General features: G+C 37.7%; 1 protein-coding gene across 2 annotated transcripts in view; it reads left to right on the forward strand.

The window, feature by feature from the left end:
- PLPPR5 (phospholipid phosphatase related 5) overlaps positions 1–26635 on the forward strand; it is a 97501-nt gene that overhangs the window by 22907 nt on the left and 47959 nt on the right. For both annotated transcript variants that reach the window (XM_011368522.1, XM_011368530.1), the window contains exons 2-3: positions 14630–14762; positions 17912–18162. In XM_011368522.1, the coding sequence (XP_011366824.1) occupies positions 14630–14762; positions 17912–18162 (384 nt within the window). The remainder of the gene's footprint in view (positions 1–14629; positions 14763–17911; positions 18163–26635) is intronic.

Below are 26635 nucleotides of genomic sequence, written 5' to 3' on the forward strand. Positions count from 1 at the left end.
TTACTCCCCACTCTGCACTCTGTTTAATTTTGCTTGTGGTAAAACATAGCCCTATCCTTTCGAGCCATGTGCCATGTAAGAAATATCAACTTTCATGGATTGTCTTTCTCACTCCGTACCCCGCCATAACCAAGTTGATGTCCCTTTACTAGTTTCAACTCCTACGTTGAGCAACATGATGTTGTAGTTATTTGTACTTACATGTAGTTACGTGTATATTGTTTTATCCTCCATAGTACTTCACAAGTTCAAAGCCTTATTCTTTGTATTAATTCGATTGCTTTCATCGATAAATAACAGAAAACTCTGACTTAAACATTTAAACAATAATGAAAATGCATTATATTATGTAATAGAAAATACCAAATTAGCATGGCTCAGAAATGCCTAATTCAGTATCTGAACAACGGGTCAAAAGGTCTGGGTTTCTCTTCTCTTTCTGCTTTGCTATACTGCGTGCCTGCTCTGCTCTTGGCTGGCTCCTCTCATGATTGCACAATGGCCACCCTAGGAATCACGTGCAAATATAATGATGTCTAACAGAAGATTTCTTCTGTGAGTTTCTTTTTAAATGCGAGAAGCCCTATTTTAAAGCATTCATACCTAGCAGAAATCATTATTATTCCTCATTATTCCTTGAATAGAATTTCATCATCTACCCAGGCTTAAGTTTGTCACAGATAGGGTCATCAGGACTTGACAAATTTTCCATCCTTTGAGGCCAAGGATAAGAGAATGATGATAACTGAACAAAATCAAGGCTCTTGAGGAAGCAGGATGGTTAACATTGATTATGCAAACAACAGTGTTTCTACATACGAGTTTGGGTTAAATCAATGTTTATTAAATAGGGTTTTAATTTTATTTCAAGATATGAAGAATTTTAATCCACTTGAATATTCTGATGCTGTTATGAATTATAAATACATTTATTAAATAAACCTTCAAAATGATCAGCAATGCACATAACAGGTTCATTTCAATACTATTTTGCTTAAGTTCATATGGGGAGATTATAATTAAGATTTTGAAAGAAAACTTGATTGAGATTTTTAATAGGCATCTAAAATTGCTGGCCAGGAAACTGTGCTCAGAATTGCTCATTAAGTAAAATTGTTTTCTGTTGCTTTTTGGAGGAATGTTTTCCCAAGTATTTCAGTCCTATATTCATTGGACTCCTGTATTCATTGAGTTTTATATTCACAGGACTCAAATGTTCATAGGATTTCAATTATTTGTTGCAAATTTGCTTTTTGGTACTAAATTTCAGAATTCTCAAAAGGGCTACCAGTTGTGAAATATAATAAACAATAGGTCAGAAAATTGTGATTTTGAAATGTGCTATAGCACCAAGGGGAGCTTAGAAAGAGAGACTACTAAACGAGGGCCCTCTTCTCTCATGCCCTTGAGAGGACTCTCCTCACACTCAGTGTCTGGAGAGGCCCGACACCTCCCAAGAGCCTCTGCAGTAAGCGAAAAGCAGAAGCCAGAGAATCTGGAGCAGTGCTTGTGTTTTAGCACAGCAGTTAGTACTGTACTCTGCACACTGGGAGCTTGTTCTACCTTCTGAAGCGTTGTCATCACTCTGCAACAGTGATGGGCCCAGTGGGGAGATCATAGGGGGCCCAGCACCCCCGGGTCAACATGAGAAGGAACCAGCACTATTAACAGGAACTACTCCCTGCAAGAAAAGGAGCAGAAAGACTCACTTTGTTTCTGAATGAAATAGAACAGAACAGAGGAAAACCTCTAAATCCTTTATTGGATATTGCTGCTCAAAGTTATGGACTTTGGTGCCAGAGGGCTTAGAGCTGGCATTTTGTGTCTTCGGCAACACTCTTGCTATCTGCTGAGATATGATGATTCCCAATATTTTGACAGCCCACAGTAGGACTCAATAGAGAAACAGAATCTAAGATTATGCATGGTTTGGACACTTGAACAAGTTTTCTGAAGGATGAGATAAGATTGAATTCCTTCCAAGTGGAAAAGTTAAGGATTCTTATCTCAGGGCAATTTTTTTACATGTATGTTCAAATACATGTAAAACTTAATCTGAATCGAATAGGGAGTGGTGGTGGGAAAATAGCACAGGAACTCAGTAAGTTAGATATGGGAGGGATAGTGGACTTCAATGTCATACTTATCTTTCTCCCTTGATAATCGAATCAATAGAAAGTCTTTCACCTCAGTTCTATGGGCTTCTACTATTCTACTTAACTTTTACAAATAAACATTTAATCATTATTCTTTTGAGAAATAATATGAGCCTACAACTTTTTATAAAGTGTTATTTTTTTAAAAATGAACTTCCTGTTAATATTAATTGAACCTCCCACCAAAGTGCCCCATCATCAATACTTCAAAAATGACATTTTGGAGTAACAAGCTGATTCTCAAAATAAGATGTGGAAGACTGAGAGGCATTGTGGAAATTAATATTTCCAGCCCCCCTGCACTCTGCGCACCCATACAGACTGTGTCCTTGACTCTGTTTGAATAAAAGTAACTGTTTATTGGAGGATCTTACCTATAAGCCTTACTTATCTAGCTTTTTTTTTTTTAAAGAACAGATTCTTATATTTGTGCTTTATGCCAAAAAACTAAGTGGGGGAAATCATATTCATAAGTGCAGAAGTTCAGGTAAAGGAGCTTTAATTGCTAGGCTTTTCTTCCTAAAATAAAGCTAAATAATAAAATATCATAATGTCAAGTATGACACTGAATGATAGTCAGTTAATACATATTTTATAAAGTGCTTTGACTCCATTCCTGTAAAAATCTTCGATGATGAATGTAATATTAGAATTGGAATCACTCTGCCAGGGTTAAAAAGGTCTGCCATTAACGAGTTGTGAGATCTTGGGAAAATTACCTAACCTCTCAGTGCCTCAGTTTTCTTGTCTATAAAAAGGGTTAGTGATACCTACCTGTTAGGGTGGGTGTGAGGACCAAATCAAATAAGTATATGTAAAGTGTCTAGAACAGTAGATGGTCCATGGTAATTGGTATATGTCACTTTTTAAAATGACAACAAAGGGAATATACTTATTAATTTATATAATAAATAAACATATATCAGTATGCTTAAATTAAAGACATTTGGGATAATAAACTATCTGTTTTCTAAAGTGTAATTCTCATTATTTATTGGAAACCCTTAAGTTGGCTTGCTTAATTAATTCGCCAAGTCAGAATTGTTAGGGTTTCACATTTAAATTAAAATTATACCTTTTCCTAATACACTGTGAGCTGGAAAGTTGCCTTTATACCAAATATAAATGAGACCAGACTGCAAAATGAGTTTAGATTCCAAGACACATCTCATTCATTTATTTTTGGGTTTCAATCATGCTTTTTTTTGTACGTACTCATCAAACATTTTTAATGGCTTGGTAAAGTATAAGAATTTCCTACGTAATCAACATTTACTCTTCCTGTGGAAGTATTTTAAAAATAAAGTCCTTCAAATGTCTAGTTTTTTTTTTTTTTTTAAGGAAAAATGAATGGCCTTAAAAGACATTTGTCCTGGCAGTCTGTTTAAAGATGAGAGAAATGAAAGCCAAGAAAACCGGAAGAAGATGGCCTCGAGGGAAAGATCTGTATGATGGATTTGAAATTGCAAGGAATACTATTTCTGCTTTCTCAGGCAGAGCTGTCACATCAAAAGCGTATTTTCATGAAAAGGAGAGTGTTACCCAGAGTATCACAGATTTAGTCTATTGAATGCATATTCCCTTAGTGCGAGTAGGGCACTTGAAGGTGATCACTAATAATACAGGCTTGTTGTACAACAGAACATATTCGGTACAGAAGAAATCTCAACCATACAGCAACATAGGTTTTCTGAACTAGAAAAAATATAGGAAAGAAAAAAAGGCAGAATTACTGTCTACTATGAGACAATAATAGAGAGCTACCATGCTACCACACTGGCCCAGGTCTCATGATTATTCTCTGGAGATTCAGTTGCCAGCAGACACGCCAAGGAAGTCCAGTGAGGAGAGTCTGGCTCTTCCATACCAGAGGAAAGGAATGCTAGTCTTTCTTAGCCACAGATTGGAAAGGTCAGGTAAACCCACTGTCTTTCCCCAGCCACTGTCTGCTGTACAGATACATCCCAAAACGCTACTTAAATACCTTTTTATTTCCCATCTGTGTCACTTTTCAGAGTAATATTTTTCTCTCTCATTGTGTGAGTTAGTACTTGTTCTCCTTTGTTTTAAACATTCTTCTCTTTTCTTCCTAATAACCCGAGAAGTGAATGAGTTTGTCATCACTTTATTCAGTTAGCCTTTCTCAACTTCACTTTTTCTTTCTGAAGAGCCTTAGTTCTTTTATCCAATTACCATAAATAGCTATACTAGCTAATTCTTCCTAAAAGTAAATTTCTCTCCTCTAAAAAAAGATGACTTTTTCTTTTACTTATTTTCCCTGGACTTTCTGAGATACAAGCTCTACTGGATATTCAGGACTGTCCCTAGAACATAGATTTCTAAGATCAAATAAGTTTAGGAAACATCGGGCAGTAAAGTTAACAGTTTTCTTTAACAGATTGTCATGCTTTTGGCCATGCAGGAAAGCTAATTGGGAGGAAATTTCACTCTTAAATGCAAAAGTTCAGACAAGAACGCTTTTAACTGCCAAACTTTCTTCCTAATATAAAGCAAAATAATAAAGTATCGTGATGTCAAGATGAACTCTAGAACTGGACTGCATGGAGTCGAGTCCTGCTTATATGACTTATTAGCTCAATGACTTTAGATAAATTATAGACTATCTCTGCGCCTTAGTGTCTTCATGTATAAGATGAAGACAGTAAAATAATGCTGTCATGGGGCAGCTGGAAATCATGACTTTCGATGTGCTAAAATACATTGTGAATCTCCAGGAGGGGTTACAGTTTGTAACTTTCAGCTGATTTTTTTTAAAAGCAAGAATTTTCCTGCCTCAAAAAAAAAAAAAAAAAGAACTCAACAACACTTATCTTGCTGAACATAGTTTAAAAAGCACTGACATAGGGACATTTAATTATTGCTTGTGCTTCAAAGGCTCATTTCTAAAAAAAATCCATTATTTCAAAGTCCCAAAGAGTATTTAAATTCTATCATGTTGCTTTTTTATTTTTGACAAAAAAACAAGGGGAAATAATTCAAGCATTCATTTAGGAAGAGCTGGGAAGCAAGATAATAACCAATATGCTTTTATTATTTATTTTTATTAATTATTGAGTTAGCTCTTTTGAGGAATAACAGATACATTATAACAGTACTGGCCTACAGTAGATTTATGAATATGGGAATTTGACCTTATGATTTAAAATTTTAAAAAAACCTACAAGTATGCAAAATGAGGTTGTATTACAATGCTCTTATCACTTTTCTTATAGCTTATATTCACTACATTTATATGAATGATAGGGCAAAGTATGAATATCAAGTAAAGTTTAAGTAAAGTTAGCAGCATTTCTTTTAATTAGGGAAGTTTTTAAATGGTTTCACAAGCTTCTCATCATTCAAAAAAAAGAAAAAAGAAAGAAAAATAAGAATGCCCAGTGCTTGTAAATCCACTTTGTCGTTAGGCAGCCCATACTTCCTTTTTCTGTATCCTCATGCTGCTCCCGCCACTCACTCACACACACATACACATGCACTCCAAGATTAGTGGCAGGACTTTCACGCTATCTCAACCTATCAAATTATCCTATCCCCCGATAATTATCCTACTCCGGACATCCCAGATTCCCTTACCACAAGCACTAACCCATCACAGATTTGGAGAGAACCTTCAAGGTCATCCAATAATGGCTAAAATATGCATGGTGCTTACTCTGTACTGCTACTCTTCTAAGAATTTTATAATCGTTAACTCATTTAATCCTTACAACAGCCCATGATGGCATTATTTTATTATCTTTATTTTATAGATGAAGACTGAGGCAAAGAGAAGTTATGTGACTTACCTAAGGTCAATCAGCTAATGAGAGTTAAAGCCAAGACTCAATGCCATGCCGTCAGGTCTAGAGTTCACACTCACTGTACCTGCAGAGACAAGTTTGTCTTCTCAGTGTTTGGAACAGACATTCCCGGTAGTGCTGCTCCATCCTGTGCTCTCTAGTCCTCAGGACCTGGAGAGTTCATAGTGACCACAGTGTTTAGATGGAGTTGAAGAAGACTGGACCCCTTTTTACAAGAGCATTGCAGAAAGGAACATCATGTTAGGTCACTTGTATACTCAGTCTTCAGTCAGCCCTTACTCCTTATCTCACCCCTTTCTTATTCATTCACTGGTATTATTTGTATATGTGTCTGTATTGGCAGGTAAGTCGTAAGTTTCTTTGATGGTCTCTTGCATTTCAGCCATAGTGACACGTGCATTAGACTCTGAGCCTGAGGATGACATGACCTGCTAGGGTGCTGAGCATCAAGTAGCTTGTCAGGACACTTTATCTCTCCAAGTCTCACTTAAAACATCTAGAAAGTGAGAACATTGGATGTCTTTTTATTTTAGGTTTCATTTAACCTGTCCTTCATATAATCCCACCCTTCACTACAATGCCTCTGCTAGCTCTTTGCGCAGTACAATTAATTAATAATTATTTGTTCAAATAAATATCTAGAAACCCCTTTTAAAATATCTCTGACAAATTTAAAATGTAGACCTCTTGAAATATCCTGTAGAGAGCTTGGGGGCTTATTAAAACACAGATGGCTGGATCCCACACCCAGAGTTTCTAAGTCAGTAGGTCTGGCACAAGACCTGAGAATTCTCATTTCCGTCAAGCTTTCAGGTGCTGCAGGTGCTGCATGTCTGGAGACCACAGCCAAGAACCATTGCCCATAGAATACTCTCAAAATAGACCTGTACCTTTTCTGTCGTTTTCCAAATTAAAAGTGACTGAATAAGCTTATTCCAGCCAGTGGCTGGGTTGGCAGCTTCACGTGTGTCTTCTCCCCTGCTGTCTGCATTTTAAAGGGAATCTTTGAAAGGCTGTAAATCTAACGCAAAGAAACAAATCCAGTTCTTGGCCTCATATCCTTTTATCTAAGCTGTCTTTTGACCACTGCTTCACTAACTATCCTCTTCTAGGGATGTTTGGCCTCCTGGTCGCCACACGCCCACAATCTTAACCACCACTAGTAACAAGTAAAGGTAATGGCATGGATTTGAGAGATGGGCTGCCTTAGGCTCAGACACTGGTTCCTCACCCTATGCCCAACTCTAGGCAGTTTGCTTTATCTATGCTTCATTTTCTTCATCTGTAAGTGGATTTTAATAATAATACCTACCACATAGGGTTATTTTAAAGATTAATTTGGTAAATATTTGCAAAGCACTTAGAATAGTCTCTAAAAATTAGTAAACGCCATGTTAGTTTTTTAAAACCTTTTTTCCTCAGCTTTATTGAGATATAATCGATGTGTAACATTGTGCAAGTTTAATGTGTACAGTGTAATGATTTGATATATTTATATATTGCAAAATGATTACCCCCATAGGGTTAACTAACATCTCCATCATGTCATATAATTAGTGTGTGTGTGTGTGTGTGTGTGTGTGTGTGTGTGTGTGTGTGTGTGTGTGGTGAGAATAATTAAGATGTAATCTTTTAGATCCTCTACCTGCTGGGGGCTCTCCATGGTGAGGAGTAGGGGAGGGATGGGGTCATTTCCCACTGAGCCTGACGACCCTGCTGGGTTAGGCCCAATGGTACTAAGCAGGGCCTGCAACATAATCTACGGGTTCTAGGACAAAGTGAAAATACAGGACTCCTTGTTAAAATATTAAGAATTGGAAAAAGTTAAATGGCGTAGATGAGAGAGGCTTTGCTCATCTGCTCTTACAACCAGATCAAACAGGGAGCAAACAGCAAGCAGAGTCACCTACAACTAGGGAGAGAACTAAGGAATCACCCTGCAACAGCAGAAGATAGGAGGAGAGGCTGCGAGGCTGCCTGGTCTCGAGCAGCTGAGTGGGACAGAGGCTGCAGCAGCGGACTTTCATGGTGCCGAACCTGCTTGCACTCAGCACCAGCACTAGAACCAGGCTTTCTCCAGGGCAGAAGTGCTGGTGGCAACCATTGTTCCCTGTTTAGCCCTCCTCCCTCCCAGTATGCAGACTCAGCGCCGCCATAGCTGAGACTTCATCAACTAAATAACAGAGGTCGCTCTGCCCAGGGGTTTCTCTGAAACTCCACCTCCCCCAGGTTGTGGCCCCACCCAAGCCACGTCCAGTTGTGTCCTTGGTGAGTCCTGTGCAACTTGCTGAGCAGCGCCAAGACTCACACTGGTGGTAGCTGACTTCGGTTTCTGGTGTGGTTTCTGGAGGCAACAATAAGCACAGCATCTGTGGATTGCTTGCTGAATCTTAACAGGTGGCCCTGGAGGGGCACAGGCTGGGGCTAAACTTGGCCTGCAGCTGAACCCCTCTCAGGACTGTGCCACTGGACACCTACTACACAAATCCACACTAATAAGACCAGGAGACTTAAGAGTTTTGCTTAGTACATAGAAGCAGACACAGAAAGGCATCCAAGATGAGAAGACAAAGAAGCAGAAACCATATGAGAGAACAGAACAGAGATCCAGAAATAATGGAGTCAAGCAATCTAAAAGATGAAGAGTTCAAAACACTGGTTATAAAGATGCTCAATGAACTTAAGGGAAGAATAGATGAACTCATGAGAACTTTAACAAAGAGATAAAAAAAAAACATAAAAATGGAAGTGGAAATTATAAAAGGGAACCAGTTAGAAATGAATACATTATTTGAGATGAAGTGGATATTAGAGGGAATGAACAGAGTGGATGAAGAAGAGGATCAAACCAAGGTAAAGGAAGGGGAAGCCAAGGACACCCAATCAAAATAGCAAGAAAAAAGAAACCAAGACTATAATAATAATTTAAGGAGTGTTCAGGACAAAATTAAGTGTAAAACATCTAGGTTATAGGGTACCTGAAGGAGGAGAGGGAGAACAAGAAGTGGAAAAGCTATTTGAAGAAACAATGATGGAAAATTTCCCTAACTTGGTGTAGGAAATAGACATAAAACCCCAGGAAGCTAAGGGAGTCCCAAGAAAGAGGGACCCAAAGAGGCCCACACCAAGACACAACATAATTAAAATGCCAAAGGTTAAATACAAAGAGAGAATCTTAAAATGTAGCAAGAGAAAAGCAGTTAGTTACCTACAAGGGAGCACCTAGAAGACTGGCAGCTGATTTCTCAAAAGAAACTTTGCAGGACAGAAGGACTTGGCACAAAATATTCAAAGTGATGAAAACCCAGAATCTACAACCAAAAATACTTTATCCAGCAAAGCTATCATATCAGATCATAACATTCACAGATAAAAAGCTTCCCAAAGATAAGCTAAAGGAATTCATCAACACCAAGCCACTATGATAGAAAATGTTGGAGGGAATTCTTTAAGAAGAAAAACCATGTATCAAAATCACAAATAAAAAATAGCAATAACTATATATCTGTCAACGACTACCTCAAATGGAAAAGAATTAAGTACTCCAACCTAAGGATAAGGTGGCTGAATGACTAAGGAAACAAGACCACTACATATGCTGCCTCCAAGAGACTCACTTCAGATTGAAAGACACACAGACTAAAAAGAAGGGGAGGAAAAGATATTGCCTTGATGGACCTAGATTGTGCTAAATGAAGTAAGTCGGATAGAGAAAGACAAATACCACATGATTTCACATACATGCGGAATCTAAAGAACAAAATAAACAACAATAACAACAAAAATGGAAACAAACTCGTAGATACAGAGAATATTTTGTGAACTACTCAACAGGAGAGGAGTTTGGAGGAGATGGTAGAAAAGGGCAAAGGGGATTAAGAAATACACATGGATGGTTACAAAATAGTTACAGAGATATAAAGCATTGCATAAGGAAAATATTCAACTATATAATAAATATGTAAGGGAGGAGAAGGGCACTAGATTTAATGGGGTGATCACTTGAGCTCTAATCATTATACTGTACAACTGAAACTAATATATTATTGTATGCCAGTTATAATTGAAAAAACTCATTGGATTGAACAATGTAAATATGAGCAAGTAATTGTCTATTATATTTTGATAAAGCTTGGAGAAAAGGATGTAATCTTTCAGTAACATTCAAGTATATAATACAGTATTATTAACTATAATTGCCAGGCTGTACACTAGATCCCCAGAATTTATTAATCTTATAACTGGAAATTTGTTCCCTTTGGCTAATATCTCTCCACTCCTCCGACCCCAGCCCCTAGTAACCACCAATCTATTGCCTGTTTCTGTGAGTTCTACTTCCTTTTAAAAAAAATTTCACATGTAATTGATAACATACAATATTTGTCTTTCTCTGTCAGATTTATTTCACTTAGCATAATTAGCGTTATGTCCTCAAGATTCATCCAATTTGTTGCAAAGGGCAAGAATTTCTTCTTTCTCGTGGCTGAATAGTGTTCCGTTTTATATGTACCTCATCTTTATCCATTCATCCATAGATGGATGCTAAGGTTGTTTCTACATCTTAGCTATTGTGAATAATGCTGCAGATATCTCTTCGATATTCTGATTTCAATTCCTTTGGATAAGCACCCAAAAGTGGGATTGCTGGATCATATGGTAGTTTTATTTTTAATTTTTAAGAAACCTCCATGCTGTTTCTCATAGTGGCTACAGCAGTTCACATTCTCACCAAGAGTGCACAAGGGTCCCTTTTCTCCACATCCCCTCCTCGCCAACACATTTTGTCTCTTGTCTATTTGACGATGGCTATTCTAACGGATGTGAGGGGATAGCTCTTTGTGCTTTTGATTTGCATTTCCCTGATTATCAGTGATGTCAAGCACTTTTCATGTGTCAGTTAGCCATTTGTGTGCCTTCTTTGAAAAGCTGTCTATTCACTTCCTTTGCCCTTTTTTTTTTTTTTTAATTGGGTTGTTTGCTTTTTTTGCTATTGAGTTGTAAGGGTTCTTTCTATATTTTGCACATTAAGCCCTTATCAGATATATGATTCGCATAGATTTTCTCCCATTCCATAGGCTGCCTTTTCATTTTGTTGATTGTTTCTTTTGCTGTGCAGAAGCTTTAATTTAGTGTTTATTATGTTATGTATTTCCCAAATTTTCCTATGAAGGTATCACCTTCGTGCTTTCTATGATGGATGAATACCACCTCAACTATCATTTATTTTTTTCTTTAAATAATTCTACTTTACTAGAAAATTATTACAAAAGGAAACTTATATCATTACCATAAATGGAATACAAATATCACTTGGTAAATAGAAGATAACCATAAAAAAAATATCAGTGAAAGCCAGTGTTTTTCGATTCTAGCCAATTATTGTTTTCTGTTGGATTCTGAGCCTGAGACTTGCTCCCTCTTTATTAAAAATGGTGAAATTAGCAAGTTTTAGCTGCTGGAACAAATAAACTCCCATATTCCACTGGCTCTACACATTAGAGTTTATTTTTCACTCACGTGACAATTCAGTGCAGGGCTGCTGACTGAAGGACTTTGAGTCCTTCCATCTTCTGCCACCAAGTGCTGGGCCCAGAAATAGCTCTGCTTCCAGCCAGCAGATGGGGAAAGAGAACATGAAGACACCCCTGATTTTTGTTCCCTCTTTGGTCTGAAATTGACACAAATAATGCATCTAGACATTCCTTTGGTGTAAGTCACCTAGAGGCAGGTGTGCAGGGAATGTTGGTCCAGGCTAGATAATCACCTCCCACAGCAACTTTTTAGTATGAAAACAAGAATACAAGTTTTTGTGGTCAAATTGTGAAATATATAGTTTCTTAATTACTGGGAGGGATTGTGCAACGATTGTGTCACTAACTATATTATTTCTTTAGTTCAATTAATTTTCCTCTCTTCTAACCTTGGTTCCACTTAAAAACTAAGTTAGCAACTGCCTTATATAGCAAGGGTGTTGAAATTAATATATACACAGAAGAAACCTTATTTCTCAATATCATGACACAAAATTAATGATAATACCCAGTGTAATTATTTGTATAATTACACTGGGTATTATATAGCTTAGAACTTTCTTTGTATAGCTTAGAACTTTCCTTGACTAGCTTGAAATTGATAATGGACATGGGCTCGCTCTCTCTCTCTATATATATATGTGACTTTGTAATTATCAAGAATGCACAATGTGTTCGACAGGAACCTAAATATAAACCCAAACCCCTCTTACATTTAAAATTTTGTATATCCCATGGCTATACTTTTACAGGCTAAAATTGCTTTTCAGATATTATTTCACATATATCTGAAGCATATGAGACACACTTGCCAGGTACCATCACACTGATGGCATGACCTCGACTGCGCTATTACATATGAAATGGTTTTCTTGTACCAATATCAAACTAATAATGCATAGATATCTTTGAGTCATCACCAGTTGAAGAGGAGAGGAATTTCATATTGGATTTTTGTCAATGAAAGCATAAAGCTATTTGGAGTTTGACATTTGATGAACATCTGCAATGATTTTATCTTCCTGGAAAACTTTACTTCATAATTTTGTTACTAAGGAATTTGGACAATAGAGAGTCAGCCTGTGGGAGTTGAAGTGTGAGAGCAATTATGTTCTCTTAACAGTATTTTACACACTTATACTGATGATTTACAGTTCACACCTGCATGTTTGTAGGTTCTGGTTTCATCAGCAATATGGGGCTTTTTACTCACTGCCAAACAGAGACCTAATACCACATCTGTCCTCAAAGATGGGAAAGAGGTATAGATGGGGCCATTTAGGAAGGGGGAGCTGTGTAGGTCCAGCTTGATAAGCTGTAGTGAGGGCTCAAGAGGCTTCATAATGTTAATACTGAGTTCAATAAAGCATAATGGGATGACTCAATGAGAGCATGGAGTATAATAGGGGACACAGGACTTCAGTTTGGGGAGGTCTGTGGAATGCGGGCCAGGTGAGGTTCCCCAGCCCAGGTCTTGCCTCCAAGGACATACCTATCAAGTTGCAGTTGGCAGGGGATTGTGACTCAAGGAACAGCACAATTCCTCAGACACAACCTGGCTGGGTAGGGGAAGCAGTGAGGGCCCTTTGGTATCGGCTCCTGAGCCTTTGGTGAGCATCTTATCACATTCCATACCAGGTTGAATCTTGGCAGAGGGAGAGTGGGGGTGAGATGAGATTTGTGAACCCAAAAGGAAAATGGAAGGCAGATGCAAGAAATGAAGTGAGAGTTGACAGCTATGTGCTTACCGTGCCAGCCTACACTTTCTATGCCAGTAGAGTCTCCCCGACCCGTTTTCTTTCATGTCCCAACGAATGGAGGGCTTTCGCTAAGGTGGGGGAGGAGCGCCCCCTAGAACCTCTGCCCGGCAGGAAGCGGGTAGAGTCCGCAGCGAGGCCACAGGTCCCTCGCGCGTGTCCCCGGCGCCGTGGACAGGCAGGAGGAGACGCCACGTGCCTTCTCAGTCAGCTCAGTTAACAATACTTGTCACCTCAGCTCTCTCTGGAAACAGCTTTCATTTATTAGTTCACAAAAGAAAGGCAATGTTATCAAGGAAAACTACGAAGTGACAAAGCTTTTAGCAGCCCTGTGTCTGGCTTCTGTGCCCCTGCACCGTCATGTTTCCCCGTCTCCCACTCCCGGGAGAGAAAGCAAACCAGTGATGCTCTTTACCCCCCGGTGGCTGTGAGGATCTAATGAAAATGGCAGCCGGTGACTCCAGACTAAGAGCCCCCGTCTAGGTGATGGGGGACAAATGACCAAACCATGAGATCCTCAGTTCCATAAGAATCAAGGTACGCAGAGGAAACATGAGAAAATTTCAGTGAAAACAGACTCTCAGAGAAATAACGGCAGAGTTAGAAAGGGTGATGAGAAGCTGCTTTGGGTCTTTGCTGGAGGCCTGGCGTGTGTGTCAAAGGGACCAGGGAAGTCTTTTTCTGTACGCAGTTCTCTTACTCCTGGAGGCCCCAGAAGTTGCAGAGGTCCTGATGAGGTGCTTTGTGTCCCAACACTTTCCTCTTAAAACTGTAGACATGCTGGGAATGTGGTGGAGCTCCAGGGTGTATCCTGGGCATTGGGAAGCCAGAGCAGGGAGCAAGGGGCTGACCCAGTTTAACCCAGAAAAGGTGGAGGAAAAGCTCACCAGTTTCTAGACGGAGGCTATGGTCAAAATAGATCTGAACTTGAATTGAGATTCTAGCTACTCTAGAGAATTGTTCTGATTTCTATGACAGTGTCAAAGTTAAACAAGATACAATTACTTAAAAATAAAGTATGAACATTAATTACACAGCAAAATAAGTGATTGCCACTTCGAAGCAAAAATCTTTTGTGAATTTAATTTTTTAATGAAGTTTTTTAGAAAACATTTGTATTCATAATTTATTAGTTTAATACTCCCTCGAATTGAGAGAAATATGGGTTAGATACATACAAATAAGGTTATAATAAAAGGATTTGGTTAAGCAAATATGGTTCCATTTTTCTATTGAGATTGTCACTACTCAAAGAAGCTCTTTTTTGTGTTTTTTTGTTTGTTTGTTTGTTTTTTTAAAATAAAAACATTCTCCATTACACTGGTTAAATTCTAAAGTTCTTTAATCTTTTATTTCCTTGCAAGATAATAGTTGGAGAAACTGCTGTGTTTTGCCTACAACTGGCCACGAGGGATTTTGAAAACCAGGAGAAAACTATTTTAACCGGAGACTGTTGCTATATAAACCCACTGGTGCGACGAACTGTTCGATTTCTTGGTATGTGTCATTGAATTGTTTTTATTGTTGCTGAAACAATATTTATGTATAAGCTAATCTTTAAAATGACCAGTGTTTTAACTGTATGCAAATATTTGGTTATATTTTCTTTGAAATGTTTCACCTGAGTTTTAAAGATAAGCACTGCATACTACTCTCTCAAATTGTAAGACTCCACATCAGTTGTCATTTCCGTATTATTTTAAAGAAGAAAAAACATTACACTTGGATGTTTAATATTCCTTAAGAAACTAAAAATTACTTAACTAAAGAAATGATTTACTGTGTTTATGATATTTCAGAAACAATGCTTGGAGAACGATAACTTAGATTGTTGAACATCACGAAGGAGAAGAAAAGTAGCTTATCAAATAAAAGACATGCTGTATTTGTTAAAATTATCAGATGTTGAATTCTGTGCAGCACTTCTGAGCTTTTTTTTTTTTTTTTAACCAACAAAATGTATTGATTTTATTAGAGGACAAGATTTACTGATACTTTAACTTTCAATCTCAAACTCTAGCACTAACAAATATGAACATTGATGAATTGTTGTAAATCATCTCAATTCAATAGAAACGACCAAGACAAAATTTTTACTGACACAATAAATTTAATACAAATTATTATCTCCTGGACTTACCAGATAAAAAATTATGTCTGTATATACTAAACATCCTTTGAAATAAATTGTGATTGTTATTAAGATTAAGATTAAGGATACTATAACCCTTCAATATATTTCTCATATTAATAGGATCAAGATGAAGACTTTTAGGTATTATGCATAGATCATTTAAACTCACATAAAGTCTAATCAAATGTCGTTGTACCTTTAAATCTCTCTGAAAACAGAAGGTCTTCATATCTAAGACTGTTGTTCTTATTGCCATCAAGTTACACATCTCCAAAGCTGTCATTTACATTGTGGTAGGGATAACTTTCACGTGAAATTTTAAAAAGTTTTTCTTCACATGCATCAATACTGTGTTCTTGACTCATTTTTCTTTGCCTGAGAGTTATTTAATAACAAAATAAGCAGTAATGTACTCAAAACTAAAACTGATGAAATTCACACTTTTCTAAATACCATTAAGCAAATTATATTATGCCCACTTAAGTAAAGTATTTTTTTCTGCATTTGCACACATATTTCTAAAGTATGTATGGCACGAAGTAAGTGTGTTTTAAGTCTCCATGTTTCTTCTTATATGATTTTATGAAGTATTTAGGAGTGCTTCATTTGTTTCTTGCTACCTCATTTATCAAGATTTGGATTTTCTAGTTTGTCGTAATAAAATAGGAACCTTGTAAGTAAAGCATTACTGCATAACAGGACATCACTGTTTATAGTGTTTTTATTCTGGACGTCAGCATAGTGGACACTTATGGGATCTCATTTTAATAAGTATCTTCGTAGTCAACTATAGTATTGGCCATGGGCTTGATGCATTAACATTTTCATTCTAAAGCATATTTGGGAACTTTACAGGTGTCAGGATATTTCTTTATTTTAAACTTATACCAGATAAAGAGAGTGGTTTGGTTAAATAAAATGAGTACATTTTAGCCTAGATTTCAAAGAATAGAGACGAAGATGTCATTTAGGTTCCTGGACTAGGCCATAATGTTTGGAAGGAGAAATTGTGTAAAATGAACATTTTATTGTGCTTTATTCTCTTTCATTTCTCTGCCTCTCCCAAATTTCTGCTTCTGATAACATTTAATTTGTATGACTCAAGGAGTGCTGGTAAGAGGTAAAGAAAGGGCTTTTATTATTTCCTTTAAAATTTTTTAAATAAAGAGAGAACTAAGGTCTTTCTTTCATTGCTATTCATACTCATAGAGCTTTGCTATGTGCAGGTTTATGTTCATGAACCTTTTATGATCTTATATAATATTTTGGAAATTGAAAGAATAACCATGCATCGAATATTGGAAAATTATTTGATCCTGAACAAATTTCCTGGTGATTTCTGACACAATAGCCAATAATTATGTGAAGGCTTAGGAAACAAACAATCCAGAAATATATGACTAAAAAGAAAAGCATATAATTACTATAATAGAGTTATATGACATTTTAATGAACCAACTGAGAAATATTATTTTGGTATAGTTTTTAAAATGTCCTGATGGATTTTATTTTCCAAAATTATAAAAGAATGGATTTCTTTACACCGGTACCACATCCTTGAATGTTGTATCTCTCAGTTTAATAGAAAAAGATGCCAAAGAATTTATTTTGTCTACCCTACCTAAATAGAAAGATAAGTTTTGGCAACAATGATCAATGACATTAAATTTAGAAAATGTTTTCAGTATTTGAGTAAACTGGTAAGTTCCTTACAAAAGGGAGGAAAAAGATCTGTGTACTTAATTTTATACCTTTAGGTAATCAAAGCAAGTAAATTTTAATACTGTGAAGATAATTAAAAATTATAATTTTGATAGTTTTATTTGTTTACTAAATTGACCCAAATTTGATAAATTAAAATTCATGAACGATAAGGTGGGACTAAGTTACTAGCTATAGGTGACTTTTAAAAATGTGTTTCTGAAAGCAATGTAGAGATTACTCTGAGAACATTCTGCTACTTAAGATTTTCCATGATATTTAAATGAAGTCTGATGGCGTTGGATTTTACTGCTAATTGGCACCTCCAGCAGAGTTAATATCAGTCTGAATGGGTTTAAAAGGCATAAATAGGGGAGACAACTGCTTTGCTTTATGGTAGTAAGATAATAAATATTTTCAAAATAGGGAAAAATAAAGATTGCTAACATTAGCAGAAGGTGATAGACTGAGCCCTCTTTAGGGAAACATGTCTTCATTTAAAAAATCATATCACCCAAGTAGAGTCTTAGAATATATCTTCTTCTTTTATCTCGAGGCTTATAAACCTGCCATGCATAAAAATGTAGCCAGTGGTAGACAGCTCAACATGTTAAATAATTTAACACTCCCACCACTCCAGCAAGCAAAGGGAGTAAGTAGCTGGAGAGGAATGAAATGGAAAGAACCGTATGTATATACGTATGTATGAACTATTTTATAGTTTCTGAAGTATTTCCATGTTGGTTTATTGTAAATTGAAATACAAAAAAAAAAGAGAGAGAGAGTTAAAATGGTGTGTTTTCTTCCTCAGGAATTTATACGTTTGGGCTGTTTGCTACAGACATCTTTGTAAATGCAGGACAAGTGGTCACAGGGAATCTGGCTCCACATTTCCTCGCCCTGTGTAAGCCCAACTACACAGCGTTGGGGTGTCAGCAGTACACACAGTTCATCAGTGGGGAAGAGGCCTGCACGGGCAACCCAGATCTCATCATGAGAGCGCGGAAAACATTCCCGTCCAAAGAAGCGGCTCTCAGTGTCTATGCAGCTATGTATCTGACAGTAAGTACGATTACAAACCAGTCTTAGTCTGTCACTCTGTCACTCTCCCGGTGTGGACATGATTTCTTCCAGCCATCATGGGAGTCACATTAACAGCTTCCTGTAGACCATTTAATTTGTCTTTAATAATAGCTGTTTGTACTGCGAATAAATAAGTCAGTTGACTCTCATGAGATTACATGTGAGTAGTTGGTTGTGTTAAAAATATAGCCATTAGCATTTCTATTTGAGGATGTGTTTGTCTTTATATTAAATAGGGCTTAACGGAAGAAAATTTGTCCTGTGGCAGTCCTCCCATAAACTTGTAAAAGCACAATTAAGAGAACTGCCCAGGCCTCTTAGCTGCTTACTCAAGCTCTAATATTCCCTGGTGGGGGTAAGGAAAGGGGCATTCTTTTTCTAGAAAGCTCTTTTGCTATTGGTAACCATATCATCATAGTATCTCAACTAGTGTTTTAATATTTTCTTGTAGAACCAAAATGTTTTTATATATTAAATTTTTCCTTGATTCTTATTTGTCATCATTTTAGTGGTAAGAGTCAGGCCCCAAATGCAGCTATCTTAGGACCCATAGATGGAAATAAGTGGTCGTGGGTGGGTGGTTACTGATCCGCAGGAGAGGAAGAAGGGCAACCTTGGCAGGCAGCTCTTGACCCCAGCATTCCAGCCTTCAGCCTTTCCCTCTGTCACCAGAGTCCACCTTGTAGCAGTGCAAGTGGACTCCAAAAGTATGCTCTGTAGCTTTTCCATAGCTACAGCGAGAAGGTCAGAGAATTTAAATGTTTTGGGGGGTTCTCCTTTCCAATGGTGCCAACAGTTACTTCCTTCTGATTTCAACTCATTGACAAGACCGATTTGAAACCAAATTTGATCATTTCTAATGACTTGAATAAAACTAGGAATTATTTTTACCCTCAAAGAGCTATTTGATTATGGCAACATTTCTAATGTTCTTCATTCAGTTATGTCAGGTTATCTCTAAAAGCAGAAAGAATATACCCTATGACACCTCCACTCGAGATTAGAAATAAAGATTACTAAAAAAAGGACAATTTAGAAGGGGAAACATAACATTGTACATAACAGTCATAATGGCAGGATACTTTTGGAGACTGGAAATGTATCTATTTTAACATTTTAGAAATTTTTTAGCCAAGCTAATTCCATCTCGCACTGCCTGGACTTTTAAAAAATCCTATCGAGACAATTTTTAGAAAGTTAAGGATCAAGTCCCATTCTACTCATTATCTGTTCCACTGTCTTCTGACTTCCGTGCAGTTTGTGAGTTACAGCTCCCTCCTTGCCCTTGCACTGTGCTCCCAGCTCTGCTCCTCTAATTTCCCCTCACTTCCTTAGCCCATCGGCTTTGCTTTCTGCTTCACATTCCAAGACTTGCTATGAAATCTGCTATCCATTCATAGTCTTTCCTATTATTCGCTAAATTGCTTGACTGCATGTTTCCCCTCTCCTAGAATCTGAAGACGCATTCAGCCTTAAAATGAAGATTTAAAACTCGAGTAAATCAGAAGTCATAAAATATTTTTATTCATTGTCATCACATCTAAATCTAATGTTTATATTTGAGCCCGGGTACAAATTGCAAATGTATCTACATATACATATGTGATCAAGCCAATGACTTGAAATAAATTCCAGAATACTCTCTGACCCCAAATACTATTACATGATTATCTGAGCTCTAACAGATGATAGATTTTGCTGTGTAGCCAAGGTTTGCCAATAGTGATGAATGTGCTAGTGTAGTAAAATAGTTGGTCTTTTTATTCTGCCAAAATGGTGTTTTCAAAGGGATTGCTATGGGAGAAGGCATTATTCTTTTATGTACTGGGAAAATCTTGATACCTTGTCTTGCCCCTGGTCTGCTGGCATTTATTTTAGCAACTTCTTACTTGATTTGTTTTAGCATCTCACTTGAAGGCATTTATTTAAGGAATATATTAATTATAAACCATACTGTTCTAGTCTATAATAAAGAGTTGGAGATGCTTATAATAGTAATAATTTTATTAGTAGTAATAAAATTATATAATAATTTTATTAGTAGCAAACATTTATTTATTATGTGTCAGGTACTAAGTGCTGCAGTTTTACTAATTTATCTAATATGCTACTAATTCTTATTTATGGATTATTAAAATTTATTCTTGACTTTTTATCATTTATGTAATAATTTATTATTTGTACTAATTTATTGAATTATCATAACAGCTCCTTGAAGTAGGTACTATTATTATGCCCACTTTACAGATGAGGACAGAGTGAAGTGATCACGCAAATCCATAGAACCACAAGCTTTTCTGGCTAGGTGATTCCAAATGTTCCAGAGAGGGAATCATTAAGTCACATTAGCCCTGACATGTGGTCAGCTGAATTCCTTCCTGCTCCCGCATAATCTCAGCACTCCTAAAGGTTCGGATGGTAGATATGTTTAGAGAAGAAACGTTTAATAACACTCCAACACTCGGAAATCTTCTATCATTAAACAGCGATTCAGTTGAAAAGTCAGAATTCCTGCCTGTAATTACAACAAAAGACAGGGAAACTCTGTCTTTTAAACAATAGATTCTTTTCTCTACTAACTGCTTTTCTCTCTACCACCCCTTTGTGTGTGTGTGAGTGTGGGTGGCTGCTATGGCAACTCAGAATAACTCCTGCTGCAAATGTAGGCATTACACTCAAGTTTTGCTGTTATATTTGAACCTATATACATATATAATTCTTCCCATCTTCACTTGAGACACCTTGGGAAACTTTTATAATAGAAATGTTAGGTGTTTCAAACTAATACAGTCTCATGAAATGCTTGCCAGAATTTTGATGAATAGGTAAATAGGGGAAAATAACATGTATTCAGTATCCTCTGTGGAAACAGGCTTATTGCTGTATTTAGGTAGAGATATATTTGCTTAATGTGGTGTAGGTGTTATAAACATATGTAAACACATAAATAAAAATAAATGAGCCTTATTCTGAACTATGTGAATAAGATCTGAGGGATATTTTTCTGATGTTTCTGTTTGTAGATTAGTAAATAAAATTAAGGAACTTGAACTCTCCTTTAGCATCTGGCTCTAATTAATGGTTTGGGGATAATTTGATCACAGAGTTGTTCTCTTTTGCTTTACTGAGAACTTTCACGGGGGGGAAAAAGTCCTTATGCCTAATTTTGCAAATGCTCTTGGTTTCCCAGGAAAAAAATTCGGAAGGTTATTTAAACCTCAAATGTTAAATTTGTAATTCAATGATAAGTTATATTACACTAATCTTTAAATTTTGCTTTGTGGTATTTCTTTTCATATAAAATGAATAGTTGTTTTTTGTTTTTTGTTTTCCAATTAAAGCCAAATGAACTTCAAAGTTGAGATTGAAGAATAATGTTTGGTGACTTTCCAGTTAATGTCATAAATCATTTAAACAAAAACACATAAAATAATCTCTTTAGGTCTCTTCTAATTCTGACCATAGATTTTCTGAAAATGTTAAAGAAAAAAAGGGTCAACTACATTTGTTGACCTATTTCCATTATCTTTTGCTGCATGACAAACCACCCTAAACCTCAAAACAATAAGAATTTATTATCCTCAGAATCCTGTAAGTTGATCTATGATTTTTCTGGTAGTCAATCCTTGCTTCTCTCATAGGTTGCATATAGCTGACCGGTCAGCTGGGGTGGATTGAAGTGAGAGAGCTTCAATATCTGGGTCTCTCTCATTCTCAAGAGGCCTTTTTCCCAGGTTGTTTTCCCTGACAGGTCTTAGGGCATCTTTCTGAAGAGGGCAGAGGCCCAAACTACAAGATATCTCCAAGATTTGTTCAACATCCCTATCCCTATGGCTGTATCTTTGGGTCCAAACAATCACAAGGCCCACCCAGATGGATGCGGGTAGAGAAAGAGTGTAGACTCCACCTTCAGACAGGAGGCACGGGCCAAGTCAGATGGTGAAGAGGCAACTATAGGAGGAATTTGTAGACGTTAAACAATTTACTGCAGTCTTTTCCCAGAATATTAGTGGAAAGTTCTAAAATATCATTTCCCTCTCTCTTCCCCCTCGTTGGTGGCCAGTCATTTGCATCATCCCACACTCGCTTCCCACACAGCCATCTTTTAGAATAAGCTCACAAGGTCCCGTGTGCAGCAGTTACTGCTCTCAGGCTGCCAAGACGGGATAAATAAACACAGCCCACTGATTTCTGTTTGCCTCTCCTTTAATGACTTTTTACCTAGTTCTCTATAGAGGCACGAGGAGGCCCTCATTCTGGAGTACAGAAACATGGGGAATGTCTGCCAGTTCACTTGCAGGTTGATTTCATGAGACTGATCAGAGCTTGGGTTGGGAGAAGGATCGGGGGTAGGTAAAAAGAAAAGCCCTGCCTTTACATGTCTGCCTTCACTGGCCGATGATATCTAGCTGCCACCGGCAAAACATTCCTCTATATCTTCCTTGCTCGGGAGTAATTTAATGCTGAAATGTATAAGGTCCTCGTGCATAGATTTCGAAGGAGCAAATTTGTGTCTACTAGATAACATATCAAAAAGTATTCGTCGAGCACCCACTCGTAATGTGACTGCTAAACTGTTGCTGCGACCACTATTATTAGTGGATCGACATTCCTCCCGCCAGCCTTCAGCTGAGTGTTACTGGTAGGAGATGATGTACAAAAGGCAGCCATGAAGTGCCCATTGGATTCCAGTATCTTCACTACCATGGGCCCCTATTATAATTTACCCTTTACCCATTCCCACATAGTCCTCCATGAACTCCATGTTTTTAAATCTTCTATTTAACATACTAATACCTTCCCATCCCAATTTATGCCTAGATATTAAACATTGGCTCGTAATAATAAAAGCATAATAATGTTGTTTCAAAATTGCACACTTACAATTATTACATAATAAGCAGTAAATGATTAAAGATACATGGATACTCTGCATCTTTACCTTAACTTTACCTGGCTTCTCTAAATGACCCTTATATTTGGGTCAATCTTTGATAGACCTGTGGCTTTATAGTAGTATCTGGTTCTCCAGTCACATCAAATAAATTCCTGCATCTTCCACACATATCAGAACCACTAAGCAGCATGAGATCATCAGTGTTGCCATCTGACTTAATACAGTTCCAACCAAAACAAAAGTAGTGACATTCTTGTCACTATGGGCTTATTATGTGTAAGTATACACATAATATGGGCTTATTATGTGTAAGTATACTATCCTATTAGGCTCTTTGAAAGATATGTCGTAGAATTCCATTAATTTGTCTGGGGTTTCTTGAGTATTAGCAAACTCCAGCTTGGGGGTTTCTGCAGCACTTGCACATTCTAATTAGGAAAACAGGACTTACTATTATAGGGCAATATAAGATAGGCAGGGCTGCATTACGACTTTTGTAGGCCCAAAGTATTTACGTGTGCCTTCGTGGACCCCTTCTGCCATAGCTGTATATATACCAACGTATATATTTTACAACCTCATTGCTATATAAAATTTATAAATACTATATATTTAATTTTTTCAACCTAAATGTTCGCTTTTTCCTTCTGATTTTAAAATAAATTTAAACAGTTTCTGGGTCCCTAGAAATATCTTGGGCCCTCGTTCCCTTACCTACTGGCTAAATTTGCTCTGAGGATAGTACCTAATAAAGTTCAAGGTGGAATATAATTGTTAGTGTATCTGGTAATGACAATGAGATCATTGTGGGCAAGCCCTATGGGGGCATGCTTCAGAACTAAGTGGCACTTGGGATAGGTTTTGGAGATGAACATGATTTGAATAGTAAAGAAGAGGAGTTCCAGGTAAGGGGCAGCGAGAATAAAGGCAGGGAGCAAGAAACAGCAGATACGATTAGGAACGAGTGAGGGGGGACCTCAAATGCTATATGTAGGGAATTGTGGGCTTTAAGGATTAGTAAGAATAAATCAAAAAGACCTTGTAAAACAACCCGAGGCTTCATGCTAGAGTAAATAAGCAACATGGAGTTGAAAAATGACATTACAGAAACAGTGCTTCAGAATGATTTTATTTAATTCAACTCCATACATATGCATTGAACACCTGGATTATAGCAAGCCTGTACATACTGATATAAACTCCTGAAGTTTAAAATAATCCAATAGCGAGTAAAGAGGGAATTAAAAAGGAAAGAAACTAAAAGTAATGGAAACATTTTAAGGAGATCGTCAAAGGATCTCAGACAGAAATGATAAGGACTCGAATTCAGCTGGTTACTTTAAGATTGGGAGACCTCATGCCGATGAGACCATAGAAAGATAAGATGAAATGAGATGAAATTCATAGTTTCTGAGGGATGGAATGTGCTTGGACTCTATGAGCTGCCAAGCACTTGAACCATGGCAAGGTGAGTGTAGATGTGAGCAGCTGGCAGGGAATCCCTGAGCATTTTCCCTTGGAGCACAAGAATAGGAAGTAAGACCTGGCTCCTGAGCCAGGCTCTGGTGTACACAGCAGGGTTTCTACGCCTTCCTTAGATGCTATGGCTAAACATAGCCAAGTCCCTGGGCCCAATTTCAGTTATTCTATATTGTTTCTGCATTTTAACCTTTGCTCCCCAGCTTCTATGCATTGAGAAGTAACTGTCTGTCTAGCATCATACTTAATACATTATATGCCTTACCCTTCACAGTGTCTGGAATGAAAGTATGGCTTTCTTCATTTCTCAGGGAACAAAACTGAGGACATGAGAGGCTAATTAACTTGCCCGTTGTTATTCAGCTAGAATTAGTTAGAGCCAGGATGTGACCCAGGTTTGTGTGACGCCAAAGCCAGCATTTGGTCTCTTACGTCACACCGCCTCCTGAGATGAGCCCCAGTGAGGAGAAAGCAGCCACGTTTTGAGTTACCTTCAGAGTACAGTGCCTTACACTCAGTAGGTGAAGAAAACTAGTCGGGTGATTTTAATTGAATGCTGCAAAATATGAATTAGGAAGGCTGTTGAAAAAGTATGCACTCCAGAAGTTCTTATCTCATGTCCTATTTTCCAGGCATCCAAGTAGCTCAGTCACTAAAACGTAATATAAATGGCCAGGATTATTGGATTTTAATTGTACTTTGATTATAAGTGAATGCATACTTTATTCTTATGACTCTTACTTTTTAATCTTAAGTTCTGCACATCATTTGAGATATTAAAGAACTTTAATTGCTTTAAAAAGAACAACTTCTAAGTTATCTTTAACTTTTTTAAAATGAACAATAATTGACTACATAATAACCCGACTGGCACTGGCAGTGCTTACTGCTAGTTAGCCCTCCATGGAAAGCAATATCACTTTGACAGAGTCTGATTAGAATGGGCAGCTCTGAATGCGTGGTCATTTGATATCCCGGGGTCAAACATTCCATCTCTGCCAGGCCCGATAACGTGCTCAAATCCATTTTCAAAAGACAGATTATTCTGTGCTTCAGACAGCATAGCCTTGCTCCTGGATTCCAGGAGCTGACACTGTGACTCACACCGGGGAATGCCACCTGCTCCAGACTGTATGTTTCCCACCACCAACACCTCAAGCACCACGGAGTCTGCCGGCCCATGTGGCCCAAGTAGCAGGGCTGCCTGCCCCGAAGCCTGGACCTGTTGCAGGGGCTTTTCCTGTTCCGGCCCCACTCAGAACTGCCATCTCTCAACATCACCTGGCACAGGGGCCAGAGCAGTAATCATAGGTGTGGAATGCATTCCCTCAACACAAAGTGATCTAAAGGTGCTGTGCTTCCTTCTTCATGGTAGGAGTATAAGATGCAGTCATCTGTCTTTTCCTTTGGGGGATGTCTAGCATGCCCCTGCTCCCTAAAAACTTTGCTGATGTCTCAGGCTCCTAAATCTTGTAGGGTTTATCTCCTACGATCTGGAATGCATGTGTTTTACCAAGGCCTCCAGTATGCTAAACCACCTCATGCCTGATCAGCATGATGTCTTCAACGTAAAGATTGATAGGTGGTCTGTGAGATGTCCAGAATGTCCACATCACTGCAGACTGGTGTGGCAAAGACTAGGGGAGTTAATATAGTGCTGACATAAACTGTGACATAAAGAGTTGCTTGTTCCATGCGAGTGTGAATTGTTTCTCATCCTCCTTCTTGAATGAGATAGAAAAGTACGCATTTGACAAATCATGATCACTACTACTTGATTGAAGATCCAGTAGTCTACAGTTATTCTCCAGGACCTTTTCAGATGGGTGAATTAAATGGAGACATGATAAAAAACACCACCTCTGCATTCTTGAGATCCTGAGGGTGGCCATACCTCTCCCCTAATATGATATTGTTTTTGATTTACTACCTTGGTGGGAGTGGGAGGGTATAGTTTCCTAACCTTTCAATTTCATTCCTCCACCTGCCACGGTGAAAATGGCCCTTGGATGTGTTCACAGACCTAGTCAATCTACTGTGAGCCAGATTTTGGCCTGGACTCATTTATTACCTAGC

The sequence above is a fragment of the Pteropus vampyrus genome, unplaced genomic scaffold (genome assembly GCF_000151845.1).
Source record: "Pteropus vampyrus isolate Shadow unplaced genomic scaffold, Pvam_2.0 Scaffold6, whole genome shotgun sequence".
NCBI classification, from domain to species: Eukaryota; Metazoa; Chordata; class Mammalia; order Chiroptera; family Pteropodidae; genus Pteropus; species Pteropus vampyrus.